This window comes from Microtus oregoni, unplaced genomic scaffold (genome assembly GCF_018167655.1).
Source record: "Microtus oregoni isolate MIOR12 unplaced genomic scaffold, Mior012 000042F_ref0000377, whole genome shotgun sequence".
Taxonomy (NCBI): domain Eukaryota; kingdom Metazoa; phylum Chordata; class Mammalia; order Rodentia; family Cricetidae; genus Microtus; species Microtus oregoni.
The window spans coordinates 3670348-3691136 of NW_024543209.1; the positions used below are offsets into that span (position 1 = coordinate 3670348).

The following is a 20789-nucleotide window of genomic DNA, read 5'->3' on the forward strand; positions in this document are numbered from 1 at the left end:
AGAAACCCCTGGGTTCCATCTCCAACAACACATGGTACATGTCTGCAATCCCAGAATTCAAAAGTGGAGGCAAAAGAATCAGAAGTTCATGCTCTGGACTACAAGAAATGCCCAAGAATAGAAAGACAGAGTTGGGGGGAGGTAATTGGGGATAAAATTGTTCACCCAGAGTATGACAGACACTGAATGTCATTCATCCTCAGCACCAAAAGAAACCATAAACACAAAGCTGTGACACCCAGGCTTGATGACATACCTATGCTCCCGGGTACTAGGAAGGCTGAGATAGGATGGCTCCTGTCCTGGGCTGGATAGGCCAAGCAACCCTTTTTCTGGTCAGGTTTTATTTTTTTGGGGGGGGAGGGGGCAAGGGGAGCAAGGGGAGGTTGTTTGGTTGTTTTACAGCAACAGAGAAACAAACTAGGTCCAGGGGTAACTTGACCGACCCTCCCTCAAACAAAAACTGCAACTTTAGGGCTCAAGAAACGGCTTATCAGGTAAAGGCACTTCGGCTGAGCCTGAGGGACCCAAATAGTGGAAGGCAGAGTGGACTCCTAAAAGTTGTTCCCTGACCTAAATTAACAAAAAATTTTAAGCTGCAACTTAAGACTTTTTATAATCCTTGCTAAAAATAAAAGGCAGGCAAGTCTACTGTCATAGATACAGTCATTTGGTGCCTATTCTGACAAATCCCCTAGATTAACTTCAAAACCCGTCCTGAATTTGTAATTTACATACAAAAAAGAACTGAAAAAGTAAAGTAAATTCCTACTTATCAGCACTACAAATCTTGACAGAAGATTATTTGCCGTTGATTGCAGGAAAGCAAGCAGCCAGACATTCCATTCCACACTCCCCAAGCCTTCGTATATAATGTCTGTCCAGAAACACAAGCTGTTTGCCTGACCAAGGTGACATCATCTGTTCTTTACAGAGATGACCTCCGTTTACAGAGGTGAAAAAAAGGACACCTTCTTACAATAGGTAACATTAAGGTGTTTTTGTATTAAACAACTGTAAGCAAACACTGTTTGGCTGTAAGAGCTTTGCAAGTCAAAGATAATGGCCTTCCCTCGTAAACTGAGTGTTCTTTATAATCATCATTATTTACACTCCCAGGAGGCTTTGCCTACTGCTCCAATAAATTCTGCAAAGAAATAACATGACAACTTCAGCAAGTCTCTTGAAAGGATGGGGGAAAGGCTAGCTGAGTAAAAAAATGTGTTCCATCCCAGTCTATGTCAGTTTGGGGAAGAAAGGGGAATTTAAAAAAAAAAAAACAGGCTTTAGAGTCACTAATTCCCCAAACTCTTGATGCTCTCCACTCCTCAGCACCAAAAGAAAACCCATTTTATTAGAATAATTAGTTACAATTTATCTAAAGAACAATCAAATTGTGGCATCACGCTCTCTCATTTAGACAAAAGTTTCATATAGCATCATCACACTCTGGGTCTGTAAGGGTTCTGCACAACAGACTCACAAAAATCCATGGTGGAATAGTGAGTGAGTTTTGGTTTTGTTTGGGGTTGGGGGGTAAATACAAGAGAATGAGAAGCAAGTGTTCCCTGATTTCTTCAATCAGGGGACTTGGCCTAAGGCTTAGATATGAGCCAATCTCAAGCCAAACATGTATTTTATTTAATGAGATTGTATTTTCACTCTCGTCAGCCACCTTTCAGATAGATCCTAACCTAGTTAAAACCACAGTGGTTTGGAATACTAACAGCAGTTTGAGATTACAATACAGAGTATTTGAAAACATTTTTAAAGATATAAAACACTGATTCATTACTAGCACCACCAACTAAGCTAACAGAAATCCAGAAGTTCATTATTAAATCCACACCTTGCCTGGCCACCTGCACTGGTTGGGGGAGGGGGGGGTGATAAACTCCATTGACATTTAAATAGAAATCTGATCTCTGCCACTCAGGAGATAACCATTACTAAGGATTACTTTCATGAATCTTTAAAATTCTTGCAGATTAAAGTTCTGTCAGGGTGTCAATACCAATACTACTGAGCAAAGACTTTTGGTAAAAATTCAAGCCTAACCAGGTGTAGTGGCGCATGCTTGTAAAACCAGGCTCTGAAGGAGACTTAGTGAGAACTTGGAGGGTAGCCTGAGCTACATGAGTTCAACTGGGCCTGAGCTGATAAAGACCCTGTCTCAAAAAACTGTAACTGGGGCCAGGTGAGGGGGTGCACTGTCTTTACTTATAGCACTCTGATGCAATCAAAGGCAGGCAGATAAGCAAGTTTGAGGCCAAATTGGTCTACATGAGTCCTAGAGTAGTCATGGCTACACAGAGACCCTGTCCCGATTAAATAAAGTAAAGCTCTCAGTGCCAAACATCTGCTGTTTTGAGAGAAACTGTTTGTTCATGGCCCATATTTTGATCTTGTATCATTTTTGTATGCTAAAACTGCACTTTAGTAAGGGTAAGGCAAGAAAAAAAATTTGGACCATGGATTTGGGGGGGGGGTGTTTGTTATTAGTAACTTTTCTTCCTTTTTTTGTTGTTTTTATTTTTGAAACAGGATTTCTCTGTGTAGCTTTGTAGCCTATCCTGACACTCACCATCACAGAGACCAGGCTAGTTCTGAATTCATAGAGATCTCTCACTCTGCCTCCGAAGTGCTGGAATCAAAGGTGTGCACCACCACTGCCCAATGTTAGTAACTTTTTTAATTTAAGAAACTGATTTGAGGGCTTGAGAGATGGTTCAGCGGTTAAGAGCATTGCCTACTCGTCCAAAGGTCCTGAGTTCAATTCCCAGCAAACACATGATGGCTCACAACCATCTGTAATGAAGTCTGGTGCCCTCTTCTGACCTGCAGGTATACATGCAGACAGAATATTGTATACATAATAAATTAAAAAAAAAAAACTAGGGGGCTGGAGAGATGGTTCAGTGGTTAAGAGCATTGCCTGCTCTTCCAAAGGTTCTGAGTTCAATTCCCAGCAACCACATGGTGGCTCACAACCATCTGTAATGAGGTCTGGTGCCCTCTTCTGGCCTGCAGACATACACACAGACAGAATATTGTATAAATAATAAATAAATAAATAAATATATAAAAAAAGAAACTAATTTGAAACTCAAGTAAACTGAAAAGTGAACAGACCCAAATGTTCAACAAAACCTGTGAAATAATAAGGATCACTAATAACATGATCTGTTTCTTCTACCAACAACACCCCTGCAGTAACTCTCCTCATGATCCTTGCTATATTTAGGTACCAAATCCACAGGGCACCTGGCATTAAGAGTAGAGGCCTCAGACAGGCAGTGATTTCTTAACTCCAGCACTTAGGAGGTCAAAGGTGGCTGGTTGTCCAAGTTTGAGTTCTATAGAGCAAGCTCCTGGACAGCTAGGGCAACAGAGAGAAACCCTGTCTCAAAAAATTTAAAAGCACACGTGCACGCACATGCATGCATGCATGTGTGTGTGCCTCATCCGATGGAGTCATGGAGTAAAGGGCCAAGCTGTGTGATGTCACAGCTCCATGGATGGCCAGGAACCATAACCGAAATCCTTCAAGGCAGATGAAAAGCATGTGCTACTAATTTAACTAGGAGCCCAGACCATGACTCCGTATTAAATGCTTTCCGTTCGTTCACATTGGCTCTTTCATCCCCCAACATCAAGACATCATTACAATCTGAAAATAGAACAAACACAGCTTTAATGCTTTGGGCAGTGTAAGAATGGGAAAGGAAGCAACTTGGGTGAAACCAACGGGAGTCAGATTCCACCTAAGAAAACAAGTTCATCCAAAGACACTTCTTTTTTCCTGTGTAGCTTTCTTTGGCTGGCCTGGAGCTCAACCTGCCTCTGCCTCCCTGGGATTAAAGGCGCCTTGGTCCATTTCAAGAGGACCAAAAAGGAATGTTGCTTCTTTGTCACTCAATCTCAACCTTACAAACACCATAAGACAAGGGGAAGAAAAAGAAAAAAAAAAAATCAATCCCAGAATTTTCCCATTACTTAAGGAAAAGGCAAGCCACAACTCCAACATGCTGTAATGGTGGAAGAGGATCTGGAACACATTTTCTTCCACTCAGAATTTGGAGAGTTGCACACTATAGACCTGCAACACTGTCTAGACATTGATACTTCCTTTTATTCTCCTCTAATGAGGAGATTAAGAGGCTCTTTTTTCCCTACTGTAACTCAATCTGCCCAAGTCACCATCATCTTTTTTTTTTTTTTTTTTTTGGGATTTTTCGAGACAGGGTTTCTCCATAGCTTTTGGTTCCTGTCCTGGAACTAGCTCCTGTAGACCAGGCTGGCCTTGAACTCACAGAGATCCGCCTACCTCTGCCTCCAGAGTGCTGGGATTAAAGGTGTGCGCCACCACCGCCCGGCTACCATCATCTAAACATAATCAGGAAAGACTCCACGTTCATACGCTCCAAAGATAGTGCTCCCTTAGCCTGATGGGAGCAAACTTAGTAAGATGCTAAAACCTATCAGTTGTATTTCATTGATCAAGCTATGAAGCTCAGCCCTAAGAATGGTACAAAGAAAGGCCACCCTACAAACAAGACTGAAATCTCAAGTACAAACAAAAATGATTCCAAGTCATTTTACTACTTAAGTATCTGCATGTATTCACAAAGGAAAGAAACTCATAAACACTCAAAATGTAGAACTAGCTGGGCGGTAGTGGTGCACGCCTTTAATCCCAGCACTCAGGAGGAGGCAGAGGCAGGTTGATCTCTGTGAGTTCAAGACCAGCTTGGTTCCAGGACACTCCGTTATACTTTACACAGAGAAACCCTGTCTTGAACCCCTTTCCCCGTGTACAATTATACAAGCTCTCTCCTTTCCTTCAGTACTAAGTAAAGCCCTCTGTCTAAGAACACGGGCTTTTAGAGTCCGGGCTTTTAGAGTCATTTTGTGTTACGATGCTTCCACGTGTCTTATCTTGGTCCTAAATGCCCTGGAAAAGGACAAGGAAAGAAAACAGAAACTGACATCTTTAATCGTTACAAGTGTCCGTATTTGTCTTTAAAGGCCAACAAACAAATCAGATGGCCTAACATGCACCATACATAGAATGTAATTAGCACAGCCCCTCCCCAGAAGACAACATGGAATGTAGGCCCAGACCTGAATAATCACACAGAAACAATATTAATTACAAGCATATTCCTAGCTAACCCTTGCATCTTAAATTAACCCATTTCTATTCATCTGTGTGTCACCACGAGGCTGTGGCTTCCCAATGGTAAGGCTCTGGCGTCCGCTACACGCCATGTCTCTGACTCTGCCTACTCCATCTCTGTTCTGATTTCCCGCCGGGCTTTACCCTGCTAAGCCATTGGCCCTAACAGCTTCATTCATCAACCAATAAAAGCAACAAATATATAGAAGGGCATCCCACATCAATGGAACAGTTTTGAGTCAGTAATTCTACAACACTGAGAAATCTGAAATGCAAAGGATACACACAAAGCAAGCTACACAAAACACTTTTTATAACCCTAACCTGTGGAAAAGCCATCAAAGGGGCAACACGCCAAGTAAAGCTCATGTCAATGGCATGTTTAGAGCCATTAAAAAAAACAACAACAGCCGGGCGATGGTGGCGCACGCCTTTAATGCCAGCACTCGGGAGGCAGAGGCAGGCGGATCTCTGGGAGTTCGAGACCAGCCTGGTCTACAGAGCTAGTTCCAGGACAGGCTCCAAAGCCACAGAGAAACCCTGTCTCAAAAAACCAAAAAAAAAAAAAACAACAACAACAACAACAAAACCACTGTGTTTTGATAACTAGGATAAGATATAGAAGCAAAAATCACATACTGAGTGAGCCTATACATCTTCAAGTGGAGGAATATCCAATATGCCATTTCAGTAATTTTTATCTTTGCATACTTGTCTGACTGAAATGATTTCATAATGAAGCAGAAAAGCCATTTTTCACACAGGGAAAATGCTACTGGCTTATAATTAGCTATGAGGATTACATATGAATTTTTATTTTTCCAGGAAAATGAATCAATTACTTCAGCTACAATGGAGAACTAAGAACGCACCGGCCGGGAGAGAAAAGTGTGTCACTATGACCTGTTCAAGGGCTTTCACTCTCCAGTGCTGGATTGCATGCCCAACAAAGTGTGAGTCTAAAATTTTAATTCGTGAGCTCCAGCTTTTTCCACTAGAGCCAAACCAATTCCATTCCAGTAGTACTGAATACATTCCACCATTAGTTAAAGAATTTTCTGGGTGCTAGGCAGTGGCGGCTCACACCTTTAATCCCAGAACTCAAGAGGTAGAGGCAGATGGATCTGTGAATTTGTGGCCAGCCTCGTCTACCGAGCAAGTTCCAGGACAGCCAGGCCTGCACAGAGAAATCCTGTCTCAAATTTTAAAAAAAAAAGGTGGGGGGAACCCCCCCCCCATGTACTAACTTTATGCTAGTGCACATCACTTACTCACAAACACCTGCAAATCTCAGCCCCTAACAAACATGCAAAGAAGTACTCCTTGTGTGCACCTAGAAGTAAGGGGTGCTACCCATCAGTAAGGAAAAACTAGGAGTGAGTATGGCAGCCTAGCCATTAGGTCCATGAGGAGCATAGTGCACTCCTCAGGAACTCACTTGCTGAGCACAGATGAGAACTTGCAAAGTTAGAGGCTGGGCCTGATTAAATCCAGGAGTGTGTATAGAGGATGGGGCAGGTAAGTGGATAGTTTAAACAAGAAAGGGTTTTTATTCTATACTGAAAACAAACTTGGCTTACACTTGATGCAAGAGACCACAAGCAGTCACTGAAGGATCATGGTCAGATTTTCAATTTCAAGGAATATATATCCTTCAAGTTGTACTTTTAAATATGTTGTAAAGACAGATTAGGTACTGCTATATATAATCTTAACTCTTTTCTAATTGTCTATCTTTTCTAATTGTCATGTGTCCTGAGTCAATAGACATTCAACAAGCCAAGTGTGAAGGGGGGTGGTTATATCACCTCCTAATCTTTAAAGCCTTGCTCTAAATATACTGTTCTCTCCGAATTTACTAGATTTATTTATTTCTGAGTCAGCTAGGAAGGCTGCTGGCAGGCCTGATGTCTCCAAGTTGGTGATTTCCAACTGTGTAATAATACCTTGAGCATTTGTGCAGCGGTATGCAGTTTACAAAGTGCTTTCACATCAAAAATCTCCCTGGATCTCCCTGCCTAGAAGGTGCACTCAATAATGTTCCAGATGAGGAGGAACTGAGCTATGTTGTATAGCTTGTCCAGGGTCATACAACCAAGTTAAATAAAAGCTGGAAGTAACTTATCCATTATCTAAGTGCCCTATATAGTCAAAGCAGACCTGTCCAAATTGAAGGCCCTTTATGACTGAAGCTCATGTACTAGTAATGACAACTTAAACACAAAAAGCAAACTCCCTGCTGCCTAACTGAATGAGCATTCATTCAGTCTTTCTGTAAACCTATAGAAGGGATAAATACACATGCTCAGTACTAATCCCTTCTCATTTCCTCCTGGCACCTGGTGCTGCAAACAGACACCAAATATTTAATAGTTGTCAGAAATTAGAACCAAGAGTCAACCATTGAGGATCTTTCAAAAATAGTGATTAGAACATGGAGAAAGAACCACCCAGACTGTAAAAAAGCAGTAAGATAAATGCCAAAAGGCTTCCTACATTCTCGGGCAAATTCAGTCATCAGAAATACAGAAATGCTTAGGCTGCTATCTCCCAGGAGGCCAGACAGTCATCTCCTGAACTGACAAAAACACCCACAACCCATCCATTTCACTGTTCCCTATCTACCACCAACCTCCAAAAAAACATGAAAAGTAAAGGCCTGTGTGTGTACAAGAATAATGTACATAAAGTGCCTTAGTAAGTTATCACTGCTCTGTTGAAACACCAAAGCAACTTTAAGAAAGGCTTACACTTCCACATTACTGTTCATCACTGAAAGAAAGTAAGAACAATAACTCAAGCAGGGCAGCAACTGATGCAGAGGCCATGGAGGAGTGAGTGAGTACACTGTTTTGTTCTCACGGCTTGCTCAACCAGCTTTCTTGTAGAACCCAGGACCACCAGTCCAGGGGTAGCTCCAACCACAATGAGCTGGGCCCTCCCCATCAACCAGAAAATGCCCTTGCAGGTTTGCCTATAGCCTGATCTTATTGGGGACACATTTTCTCAGTTGAGGTTCCCTCCTCTCAGATAACTCTAGCTGTGTCAAGATGATATAAAACTAGTCAGCACACCTGGAGCGTATGGATAACAGTCCAATTAACACAGGATTCATAGGAAGTCAACATTACTATCTAAACTATTTCAGTCCTCTGCATGAGTGGCAGAGCTTGATGGACTTACTAAATTAGAACTTTAAATTTCACTTAGGTTGGTAATCCCACTTGTAATCCCCCAGGCACTGGTGTTGGGGCAGAACCTACAGGATCACGAATTCGAGGTCAAAAGTAAATTACAAAGAAAAGAGCAGAGCAACATCCTGACCTTTTGTTAGGTTAGCAACAGCCTGTCTGGAAGGTACCGTGACCACCTCAGGAGGGGAACTATGGCTTGATAGCCTGGCTATCATATTTCTACCATATAGAAATATGGGCCTAAGTAGGGTTCTCAAATGCAGTCAATCACACACCCTTACGACTCGATGAGTAATTACATATAATGTTCCTATCACTCAAGTTGCCCCATTAACACATCTAGACAGTTTCTGTTTCAGACAGAAACAATGGTGGGGACCAAGGACAATTCCCTCCGGAACTCATGGTCTCCAAAACAGCAAAGCCAGAATAATAGTCCAAGTGTAAGAAAAAGTTAACAAAAGTGATCTGTGACAGCCCTGAGACAGCAAAGTAATTTCTGGAAGCCTGGAGAACTATTGCCCATGATGGCCCACAGGTACACTCAAGAGTGTGGGATGGACAATCACAACACTACAGAGCTTTAATAACCAGTCCCACACAGGCTCTTCCAATGACGACTCTGAGAAAGAGACAAGGGGACAACAGAGTAGCTCCACCATCTGGTGCCATAAGAAACAATCAAGCATAAACATGCTGCAGACTAGCACACACCTTGTTCTCAGAAGCTGACAGGACCCTTTCTTTTATGATCCATTCTCCCCTTCAGGATAGTACTGACTAATCATTTGGCATCTATTTCAACTAAGCCAAAAAAAAAAAAACACAGGAAGACATACCATACAGCTTTAAACTATATGAACAATGTTTTGGCGTTGATACTCTCCTTCTGTAAAAGGGCCTCAAAAGCCCCTTTTTTCATGTGACCTTGCTATGTAAAAACCATGAATGTGGGTGTCTACTTCAGAATTGACTGGATAGACTACATGTTTTCAAGAAGGTGTTGTGTGGCTGTTAAATGTGTTCTCTAAAACTGGTAAGATGGCTCTACAGGTAAAGGCATTTTGCCTCCTGATAACCTGATTTCAATTCCCCAGGATCCACACAAGGCACCTGCACCTCTACAAGTTGTCCTCTGACCTCTACATATGCCATGAGAGGGAATGTGTTCACAAGAACACAGAGGCATATACACAGATGCACACACAACATACAAACATTTATTTAAGGGGGAGCAGCTGTACTGGAAGCAGCCAAGATTATGGCACCAGAAGCAAAACAGTAAGTAGTCACTTCCTGAAGGAGTCAGCTGCAATTTTAAAGTTTTATAATGAATCAGAACGGAACTAAACTTTAAGGCATTACTAAAAGCCATGTCTGTAATGCCAGAACTTATAATCACAGAACACCATGAGTCTGAAGTCATCATGGACTACAGAATGAGATCTTGAATCAAAAGTAAATTTAAAACATAAATGTACACTTAAGGATTTGAAATGGAAGGCATCGTCAGTGGTATCTTATGGAAGAGTAAAGTTGATATATATATATATATATATATATATATATATGACCAGCAAGGTGATTCAGTGGGTAAAAGCACTTATCACCGAACACCACACACACAACACATGGAAAACTGAGAGAATAATTGTAAAATTAAAACACACACACACAAAATTCTCAAACTTTTAGTGGTGGGTGCCTACAACTTCAGCACTTGGAAGGCAGAAGCAGGAGGATTAAGGGTTCAAGGCCATCTCTTACACAATAAACTAGGCCAACTTGAGCTACATGAGATTATCAAAAAGAAAAGTTACAAAAAAGCGATGTGATGAAAAGATAAATAAAATTACTTTTTGCTACTAAACTTGTTCTTTGATTGAGACGGTGTCACTCCATAGCCCATGCTACCCTTGAAGTCACAACAATCCTCATGTCTCAGCCTCCCACGGCTGGGATCTCAGTTAATCTCCCATCCAACTTGTACTCCATCATTTCTAACTGGAGACTTGCTCCACATATTGTTGAAGAGAAGAACTTAGTGTTTAAGGCAGTGACCTGGAGCCTGGAGGTATAACTTAGCACACCACACCACCACCACTACCACCAAAAAGAGGAATGACTTGCAATGCAGCATTTATAAAGAATCCACAAGATCAAGTGTCCAGCCTACATCTAATTTAACATCCTTTTTTTTCTTTTAGCACTTTTATCACGTCTCTTCCAAAGCATTCAACTTAAAGTAGAACCAACTGTTTTCACAGTCATTTCAAGGTTTACATAAGACTTAATTGTAATTACAAGTATAAGCTCAACTGGAATAACCAGATTTGGGGAACAAACAACTGACACTTGGCAAGCCTTCTGGGTGGAAGCCAAAGGGGACAGAAGCACACCCCACAGCTGGCCACTGGGCAGAAGCTTCAGGTTAATAACCAGAATGTTCTGCACCTACGGACAAGAAGGCTAGGCAGGTAGGGGTTAGTTAGAACTGACAACCCAACAATGAGAAAACTTGTAGGATTTGAACACTGTACCCAGAATTTTAAATAAAATGACCAAAGCTTAATTCTGAATACTACTACCATGACCAAGACAAAGCAAGAAATTCAAAACATCCCAGTTTAGACTTTACCAAATGTTTATATACTTGGCTTAATATGATTTTCCCCTCATCCTCTTTCAAGACAAATCCACTGTTAATGGAACAGGCACCAGTCAGAAACTTCAAAAGATGTCATCCTTTTGAAGTCAGTAAGTTTAAATAATCAAGGCACTTACTAAGAAGAGACTCAGCGCCCTAGACAGACCCGGTATCAGAGACAGTTTTAACCGTGTCCCAACTATGAGGCAAAATATCAACTAACCATCTAAACTACAAAAGCTGACTATTTGGGCCAGTGGCTACAAAACCTCAACTCCAATATTAACCCACAAACAGGTAATAAATAAACCAATAAAGTGAGATGGTTCAGCTCCTCCAAGTTATACCCTGACCGCCACATGTGCGAGCCAGCATCCACATACCCACAAACATGCACATACAAAGTAAGTAATTTGATTGTGAAGTATCTGTAGAGATATTAGCCCTTTAAAAAAAAGTAATAAATCGACCCAAAATATAAGAACCCAATTTTGGCTTTTTGAACAAGAACTATTCATTTTAAATTTAACACACTATCAACCTGACAATATTGCTTCTGTCTATAGTGACAGTTTTTAAAGATGCTTCTGTTTGGAACTAGGATTGTTTGGAGTCACAGCTTTCCTAGCATATGTAAGACCCTAAGTTCCACCTCCCGCTCTGCCAAAAAAAAAAAAAAAAAATCACCTCCACACTAGACTCCTTGGTAAAGGGAAGGGTTTTCTTCCCACCACTAGAAACAAAGCAAAGACAATATGAATTGCAACTGAATAACTTCAATCCTTCCCCCATAGCTGTAAAATATCACAGTGATCATTCAACAAAGAAAAAGCAAGCAAGCTGACTTTTTTTTGAGACAGGGCCTTGAACTGGCTGTGCAGACTAGGCTGACCTCAAACTAAGAGACAAGCATTGGTCTCTCTGGCTCCCCGGGGCTGGGGATTAAAGGTGTGTACCAACCATGTCAGGCAGTCATTATTTTGAACTTTTTAGTGCTAGAGATCAACCCTCCTGGGACTTTAGCCATGCTAAGCAAACACTCCAGCACTGAGCTCAACATCCCTGCCCTGGTATACTGCTTTCTATTGTTTAATTTTACTTTGCAACTATAAACTGTAGTAAGGCTCAGTTTCTAAACCTAATGAAGCAAGTCCTCTCACTTTCTGGGGTCACAGAGTGGTCTGGGGTGTTTTTGAGGAGTATATTCCCAGCTGCTGGCCTCACACTTGCTATGTAACAGAGAATTACCACTGACTCCTGATCCTAGTGCTTAAACCTCCTGATTACAGGCACCACCAGGCCCAGTGTTTCCAGCAATGGGCAAATGCTAGGAAAACATTCTACCAACTGAGCCACATTGGTGACAGGGGATCTGAAGGACAGTTTTTTATGTAGCTCAGAAGGGCTTATGGACCAAGATAACCTTGAACAGTGCAGGAATTCCAGGCATTTGGAAAACTAGATCCTTAAATCATAAAGGCTAGGTAGGGGGCTGGTGAAATGGCTCCAAAGAGAAAGGTAAATGTGTCTTGCAAACAAGCCTAAATTCAATGCCAATTAAAGATAAAAAGAACTGAGTCAAAAAAGTTGTCCGGTGACCTCCCACGTGAACGTGTCATAGCATATGCTATTTTAAACGTTATTACAGCCTAATGGTACAAAATCTGCTAAAGCCATCCTAAATACCAACCCCGACAATTGGTATTGGAGTATCTGCTCCTATCTGGTATCAAGCTAAGACCAAAAACCCTGGTTATCATCCTCTACTTCCCCTAAGAATAACCAACTATAAGAATGATGCAAAAGACAGAAAATATGCTGCATGCAACTGTTTTATTGTTCAATTGGGGCTCTGGAAGGCAACCTTTCCCAGTTATTTAAGGTATTGTAGTGGGAGTCGTGCCCAATACAATTAAGATAGAATTATACTTCAATTTATGAGGTTCAAGGATGTCACTTAATAAGAAATACAACACTCATTTCTCCAAAGCCTTGCATCTACAATCACACTCTCAAACTCTTTGCTGAGGCAATAAAGTAAATGGGAGGCATCTAAAGCTTTTGAGACCAATTGAAGGAAGCATGCTGCCTTCTACCAGCTTAAGTAATAATGCCACCTTCTAAATAAAGCAGCACACTGTTTTACATCTTCCACCCACATAATCTCAATGATTTAGTCAAGTGACAAAAGCAGTTATGACATTTTCCATTTTACAGAAACATGTTTCCCACCATGAACCATTTGTTCTCCTGTTAAGATCCAGTGGATCTTGAGACTCACGAGTCCTGGGCTCTGGAGTACAGTCCTTCAGATACAGTAGTGGGCAGATAACAGCACAGCCAAGGGGACAGCCCTTCCCCGAAGACAGTGCAAAGCTTCCGGAAGAGAGCACTAGCTAAGCAGCATCCCCTCCAAAGGTTATGCCCCCTCAACAACGAAGTAGCCAAATCCTCACTCACTCCATCCACACACAAGGTAAAACTCCCCTAAATGCAGTTTCCTTCGTTTCCGTGTTAACACGGGCCTGAGTGGGGATGCCCTAATATGTCACACCATCAAAAGACCCGGAACTGGGGAATGATACTCCAGCCCCTAAGTGGTACAAGAACAAAGTTCAAGGGCACTCGGTGAGGGATAAAAGGTTCCCCGAAGCTCACCTGCTGGGACCCAGAAGACCTCAAAGGGGAGGTTCGTCGCACCTACCACAGCCCCTTCCTCCTCCCACGTCCCACAGTTCCCACTCAGACCGCTCCTGGAACCTTCCGCCCGACTTTTGACATCACGGAGGAGGAAAGGTTCCACCGGGTCGTCCCTTTGTGACGTCACAATGACAACAGACCTTCGCTGGTTGTGGTGGGGGGCGAGGGGGGGGACCAGAACCACTGGGGACAGAGGGCGGAGAGGGGGCGGGGAGAAGAGGGGGAGGAATCGCTTAAGCGGCTGGCAAGGGAAGGCCGCGGGGCGGGGAGGGGGCGCGCTGACGTCTTGCCTGCTTAACCTGTTGCTCTCAAGACTGCGCTGGAGCCCGCGGGGCAGGGCGGCGTGGAGACGCCAGAGCCGCCGAGCCGAGCCGCGCCGTGCGCGCGGCGGGGGGCGCCCGAGGCAGCCTCCCCTCCGCAGCACTCACCAGCCTGGCCCGCCCCGAGTCAGCACGCCGCGCCACCCGCGAGCCCCACCCACCCGCCCGGCCAGAGCACAGCCCGGAGTCCGCCCCCTACAGGCGGCCCGCGAGCCCGCCGCCCCGGCCCCGGCACTACCCGCCGCGGGCCCCGCTCATCCTGCCGGCCCGCTGTGGCCTGAGCAGCGGGCCGGAGCACGGTGTGAGCACGGACTCAGCTCCCGCATATGCTCTGCCTCGCGTGACCACCGCCGGCCACAGCGGCTTGCGTCCGGACGCCGGGACTCGACAGCATTCGCTGGCAACCAGCAACAACAAAAAAGCCTACCCCACAGTGCTCTCCAACTTATCGAGGTCCGGGTTAGGGTGGAGGGTTCTTGTCCAAGTTCTACCCCATCTCCTTTGTGGCTACATCAGAAACAGACATGTTCTGGGAAGGCGTCCACTCTCCAAGGCAAGGCTCTGCCCATGCAGTTTCTACACACCGAGTTTAAACTAGTCCTTAGCGCTCTACCCAGCCCTCTGCAATGCGGATGTATTTTATTCTTAAATTCCTTATGGAGCAGCTTTGTAAGTTGAGCTTCATTATTTAATCTCGCGTTTCTTTCATAGTTAAGTTTACGTGTCTAGATTAGAATCAGCTCTCCGGAAGAGGAATTCAGGTTTTCCACTAAATATATTTTTTTACAGAGCCACTGCCCCGAAGGTCATCTCCCATTATACACTCCACAAAACAGAAAGGAAAAATACTAACACCAAATTATCGACTCTAGTTATATAAAACTTTCTTATATGCTCGCATTGTTCTTTATGTATCTTCAAGGGCCTTTTTTTCGGGGGGGGGGGTAAGTTCTTTGCTGTGAAGCATATGCAGCTAACCACCGGATCACTCGAGTGCATATTCGGTTAATCCCCTGGTTCCCCTCCTTGCTCCCTCCCCCAAAAACTTACAACAACAACAAAAAAGCCACTACACAAAACAAAAACACTCCCTATGCCAAGCAAAACGTTCTATACTATGCACAAAACAAATTTAACTACTACGACCCGATTTCATAAGCCCAGTTAGGGTGAATTATTTGTAGTAACATATGCATTCACTCACACACATACTTAAAAACATTAGCTCGATTTTCCCCTAAAACTAGAAACAATGAACTCTTTTTAAACAAAACCAAAATCAGCCTCATTATTAAAGTCAATACCAATAAATGCAATCCCTATAACATAATTCCCAACTGGCTTACGCTGCAAACTACATAAGCCAAAACGACCACATATATTAAATGGATGTGCTAGTGCAGGAAGATCGTCATAGTCGAACCCAGGACTGCAACTCAAAGGGCTTCCAACACACATACCTTACACTATTTCCTAAATAACACCAATAGCAGGCTCATTTGTATGCAAAGTGCAATATGGGGCCAAATCCGCCCGAGAATGCAGTTTAGTTCTATCACCGCAGGCCCCCCCACTCACAGAACCCCACGCTCCACCAGAATCACTTGCCTTTCATCTAAAACTACATTAATGTTGTGTCATTCGAGGTCAATTTATTCACTTGAGGTATCTCTACACCAGTCTGTTTTCTCAACCAAACTAGGCAGAAACGACTTTGCCTGAAAAGCCCTTTCGGAAAAGCAAGAACCAGCCTTATCGGACGCCGCTGAAAACCCTTGAGCGGCAGGATTTATCTATAAACTTGACATTCACAACCATTGCTTAAAACTGCAAGCCAAAGGGTGTGTTGTTAGGAGCACTTACGTATTTCTTCTGAATGATATTCCTCTTGGGTCTTTCCTTGCTCATTCTGAGATCCAAATGCTGATTGCAAAAGGGGACAATTGCTTCATGAATTTAAAGCCGTCAGAAATTTGCAAAAAAATATCCTGGTGGTTTTTATTGTTGGTGGTGGTGGTTGATCTTGTAATCCGACTTTTCTTCCTCTTCCCCCAAAGCCAGATTCGCCTTGAAATAAATCCGAAATTGAGAAGGATAAAAGAAAAAAAATAAAAAGAGCCAAAGACGAACGAAGCAAACAAGAAAAATTCACTTTAGTAAAACACTCATAATGGAAAATTTTCCCCGAAACACACAACACAGAGACACAAAAAAAAAGAAGAAAAAAAAACCGACGCCCTTCACTCCCCCCCTTTTTCTTCCAAAAACTACATCAGCGAAACGTGAAGGTCCTTAGTGTCTGATCTGTAGTTACATCTTGGATAAGAAAAAGGAAAGATAAATTTAAAATGTTGGAAGTCACGTTTGTGCTGCAGCAGCAGTGCGAGCAGAAGAGTCAACTCCAGCGGCGGCGGCGGCAGCACCACAGCGGAGGGCTCGCCGAGTCTTTTTTCCAAGCCCCCTAACCAATGAGAGAGAGGCTATCCAGCCCAACTTTAAATGGACTCTGCTTTTATACAAGTTAGGGCTCCTCGGCTAATTCCCCGCCGCTCGCCAGCCGAAAACTCCCACAGCTGAGCCCCCGCACGCCGGCTTACCCTTTGCCCACCAGCCCTAGCCCAGTGCACAGCACTGCCACCGCCCCGTCGACCAGACCCGGGAGAGGCCTCCGCGAACCCTTCCCGGGCCGCCCCTCAGGCGCCTCTCCCACTCCGATCCCAGGCGTGGAATTGAGAGAGGCTCCCTAGCTCAATGCATGGCAAGCTCGGTCGCTCCACCTCAACCCCTTCCCTCCCCCCCCTCCCCGCTGTCCGCGCACCCCACGGCCGCCACATGCAAACCCTCGCCACTGCCCTCACGTCTACCTGCAGCCGGGCAGCTGGGAACCAGAGGCCCAGGACGCCCGGCCCGGGGGAGAGCCGCCTATTCCCGGGGCACCTTAGAATAGTCCCCTTGATCTTCTGGAAGTTGTAGTCCCTTGACTACAAAATGGCTATGGCCACGGGCGCTCCGAACTACAATTCCCAGCGTGCTCCGCACCGCCTGTCACTCAAACTCCTTTCCCTGCTCTCGCCCCCTCCCCCTTCGCCGGCCCTGCCAACAAACGCTAGGACGTGTCCCGCGTGCGACACTGCTAGAGGCTGGCTCGGGATTGGCCCGCGGAGCGTGTGGTCCGCGAGCGAGGAACTCCCCACGCCGGCCCGCCCCCCAGTCCCCTCCCCGCAGGCGGCCGGCCAGGCCCCGCGCGCCCCGCCCCCACCCGGGGCGCGAACCGCCTGTGGAATCGAGGAATCGCTCGCGCGCCCGTGCGCGCGCGTACCGCGGGCCCGTGGGCCCACGAGGAGGGCAAGCCGCCAGGCTTCCCCGAGGAAGGCCTCGGAGCGTGGCAGCGCGGGGGGCGGTGTCAGCGAGGGCTTGGAGCGGGCCCTAAGCAAAACTGGGCCACGCACCAAGAGGAATCCTCGGTGCGAACTCGCTGATCGGCGGCGCCGGCTGCTTCTGCCGTGGCAGGCGGCGGTGTCACCTCAGGACAGCGCCTCGCGCCCGCCCGTGTGTGTGTGTGTGTGCCGAGCGGCGCGCGGCCGGGGTGGTCCGAGGTCACGGCTCACCGCCGGCCCGTGGCCACGCGCGACCCCACGCGCGAGGCGGATGAGGAGGGCGACCTCCGGAGCAGGCACGCGACCCGGTGGTTGCCAGCCCGCGAGCCTCCGCCCGACGCGACACTAGGCCGTCGCGTCGCGGGTGGCTCCGAGGGGAAGCCCCGACTGTCGGTGAAGACGGTTGAAAGGGTCTTTACCCTCAGGACTAGGGCTGTCCGCCAGTGAGACCGATACGCCAACGTTCAAAAAATAGGAGCGGCGTGCGGAGCCCGAACCACACACACGCAGACCGTAAGGAAGCGTCTCGAACACCAAGTGCCCGAAACCCCAACGGTCCGTGCCCCACAGCCTTACCTACCCCAGCCCCTGCCCAGGCTCGGCAGTCGCTCAGATCAATGGATCGCAGGCCCTGCTGTCGCTCTCTGGGGCATTCGCACTCGCAGGAACTTTATCAAGTCTCCCGGCGTCTGCGTTAATTTCCTGGTTTTTACCCAAAGGTCTTAGAGGTCCTCTTTCTCAAATCCTCCAGGCTAGTGTCAGTCAAACCTAAACGCTGGAGCCTTTCAGCCACCTTTCAGCCGCTGGAGCCCCCAGCCACCTTTCATTCTTCCCCGCCTTCCTTACCGGCTGCTGACAATTTCCCACAGGGCAGCGAATCGTGAGGTCTAGAGAGTGCTAAGAAACAGGTTAACAGCTATGGATTCAAATGGCTCAGTGACCACTTCAGGTAAGCAATGGCTTCCGTGAGCTCAGGTTCCTCATCTACAAGTAAACTCTGACCAAAACTGGTGGAGAGAGTTAAAAGTTAGCAAAAAATCTCCTTTAGAACCTAGCAAGTTAATGAAATCTTTTCATGAGTTGACATAAGACACATTTTAAAAAGAAAAAAATTAAGTCTCATTATTTGTCCTTTTTAAAATAACATTTTCCTAAAATTAATGTTCATTTTACAATCAAAAAGAATTGCCTGTGTGTCCTAAATATTGCACAATTTATTCACTGTTTCCATGTGGTGGGAATGATCCAATACATCCTGTTTTACAGTTGTTGTGACCACCCAAGAGACTTTATGGTCATCTTGCCACAAGGTGTTTTCCAAAGCCATTCTATTATGGCCCGCATACTAGGGGTGTCTGCTTCTCCACATCGTTATGATTTTAAACAGCTTTGCGTAAATTTAACGTCATATCTGTCAGTCCCCAGGCAATTGTTAAAGAACAAAGTGAGTTTCTTGTGGATTCTGTAGACTTGTTGGGTTTCTCAGTCCTGGACCCATGAACTCTCCTGCCAGACTACCAAACTCCCAAGTCACAGGCATGCGTGAAAAACCATTCTGTTAGTTGAGGCCTGAGGGGGTTGTGGAAGAGGAATGTGCTCATTTCCATAAGACTTAAATAATACTAGTGTTGTTTTCCTTGAAGAGAAAAATGGATGGTCCTCTGTGGTTGAAGTCTTCTCTGCTGTGGAAGGAACTGTCTCCTGGTGACTTCCTTCCCCAAGATGGAGGCCAGGCCAAATATCACCTTTGTTGCTGCTTTTTCATTTTTAGGCCGGCTAGTCTGCTTCTCTTGTGATGGTTTTTAACTCCTCTGAGCACTATTTTAGGAGCCTGCGGAGGCTCTCTAAGTACCGGGTTCCTTAGCACACAGCTGGGCCTGTGATCCTCCTTCTCCAGAAGACAATCTGGAGTTAAAGGCCTGTGTGGAGTAATCAGACACTGTCCAAAAAAAATAAAAATAAAAGAAATTTTAAAATGGTAAAGTAAGCAGCGCGTCAGTCTCATAAAATGGTAAAGTCAGTGTCTGTAGTTTCTCTCTGTGTCTCTCTCTTTTTACCAAACTGGAAGTTCCCTTGGCTGGCTTGTGTGCCACCAAGCCCAGACATAATTTATTATATTCCCTTCAAAGCCTCAGGAACTTGATAGAATTGAGAAGATGTCATTTTTTAATATTTCAACCAAACTCTAATGCCCAGTATTTAAGCTATTGACAATTAAACTGCTGTCATCATCTCCAATTCTACTTTTGCAACAGAGCTATTTTTTACTTTTATATTAACTGTAAGGGTCTGTTCTGTCCCTTTAAGAGACAGCCAAACACCTGCCTCCGCTGAGGCAAGCTGATCTTCAGCTTCCAGCCTGAGTCCCTACCGGGTACCAGCTGCCTTCAGATACCTGCTCTCATGGCCTGCTGCCCACTGCAGCCACTCAAGGACCTGAAGCATTTTACATAATCCATTACAGTTTCTCTTGTGTAACAGCCATGACTGTCCTGGAACCTGCTTTGTAGACTATGCTGGCCTCAAACTCAGAGAGATCCACCTGCCTCTGCCACCTGAGTGCTGGGATCAAAGGCATGAGCCACCCCAATTCCCACCCTGTCATCCCCCTACCCTCTCCCAGATACGATTTTTTTTTAAGGTCATATACCTGATAGGATCCATGAAACAGGCACAAACCCAGGGCACCATGGTCCAAGTGACTTGTGTAGGTCAACACCCTATTCTCCAAACTTTGATCTAAGAAACATTCCAGAAAATATTAGTAGATGTAGCTGGAAAGGAAAGGGTTTGTAGAGCCTGCAACGATAACGAATGTCTTTATTTCCAACACGCAGTTCAAATTTAGTCAGGTCTTTTACATAGTGAAGGAAAAAAGGAAAGAGAGAAAAGAAAAAAATCTGGGGCCTGGGCAAGATGGCTCAGTGCATAAGAGCACTTGCTGTGCTAGCTTAAGTATCTATTGGGATTCCTATGCTCACCCCATGTAAAAACAGGAATGGCTGGGTGTACCTGTAACCCCAGCATTGGAGGTGAGGACCAGAGACAAGATCGGCTTGCTTGACCAACCAGTGTGGTAGCTAAAAACTATAAGCTCTAGGTTCAAAAAAAGACCCAGTCTCAGGGAAATATGACACAGGAAAGATGAAGGCAAGAGAATGAGAATCAGGAGTTCAAAGTCAGCCTCTATCAAGTAAGAGGGAGCACTAGGCTAAGATCTATCCGCCTCTGATCCCAAGTTCCAGGACAGCCTGGATAGAAAGCCTGTCTTGAAAAAAAAAAAAAAAAAAAAACTTTAAGACTGTCTCAAAAAAAAAAATCCCAAAGACATTTTTCCTTAAGAAGGAGCTAGAACTGTGCTTTTAGTGAAAA

General features: G+C 45.0%; 1 protein-coding gene across 1 annotated transcript in view; it reads right to left on the bottom strand.

Moving 5' to 3' along the window:
- Positions 1-16472, bottom strand: part of Jarid2 (jumonji and AT-rich interaction domain containing 2) — a 183914-nt gene extending 167442 nt beyond the window's left edge. Inside the window, exon 1 of the mRNA XM_041632966.1 lies at positions 15904-16472. Coding sequence (XP_041488900.1) covers positions 15904-15948 — 45 coding nt within the window. The 5' untranslated portion in view covers positions 15949-16472. The remainder of the gene's footprint in view (positions 1-15903) is intronic.
- Between the last annotated feature and the right edge of the window lie 4317 nt (positions 16473-20789).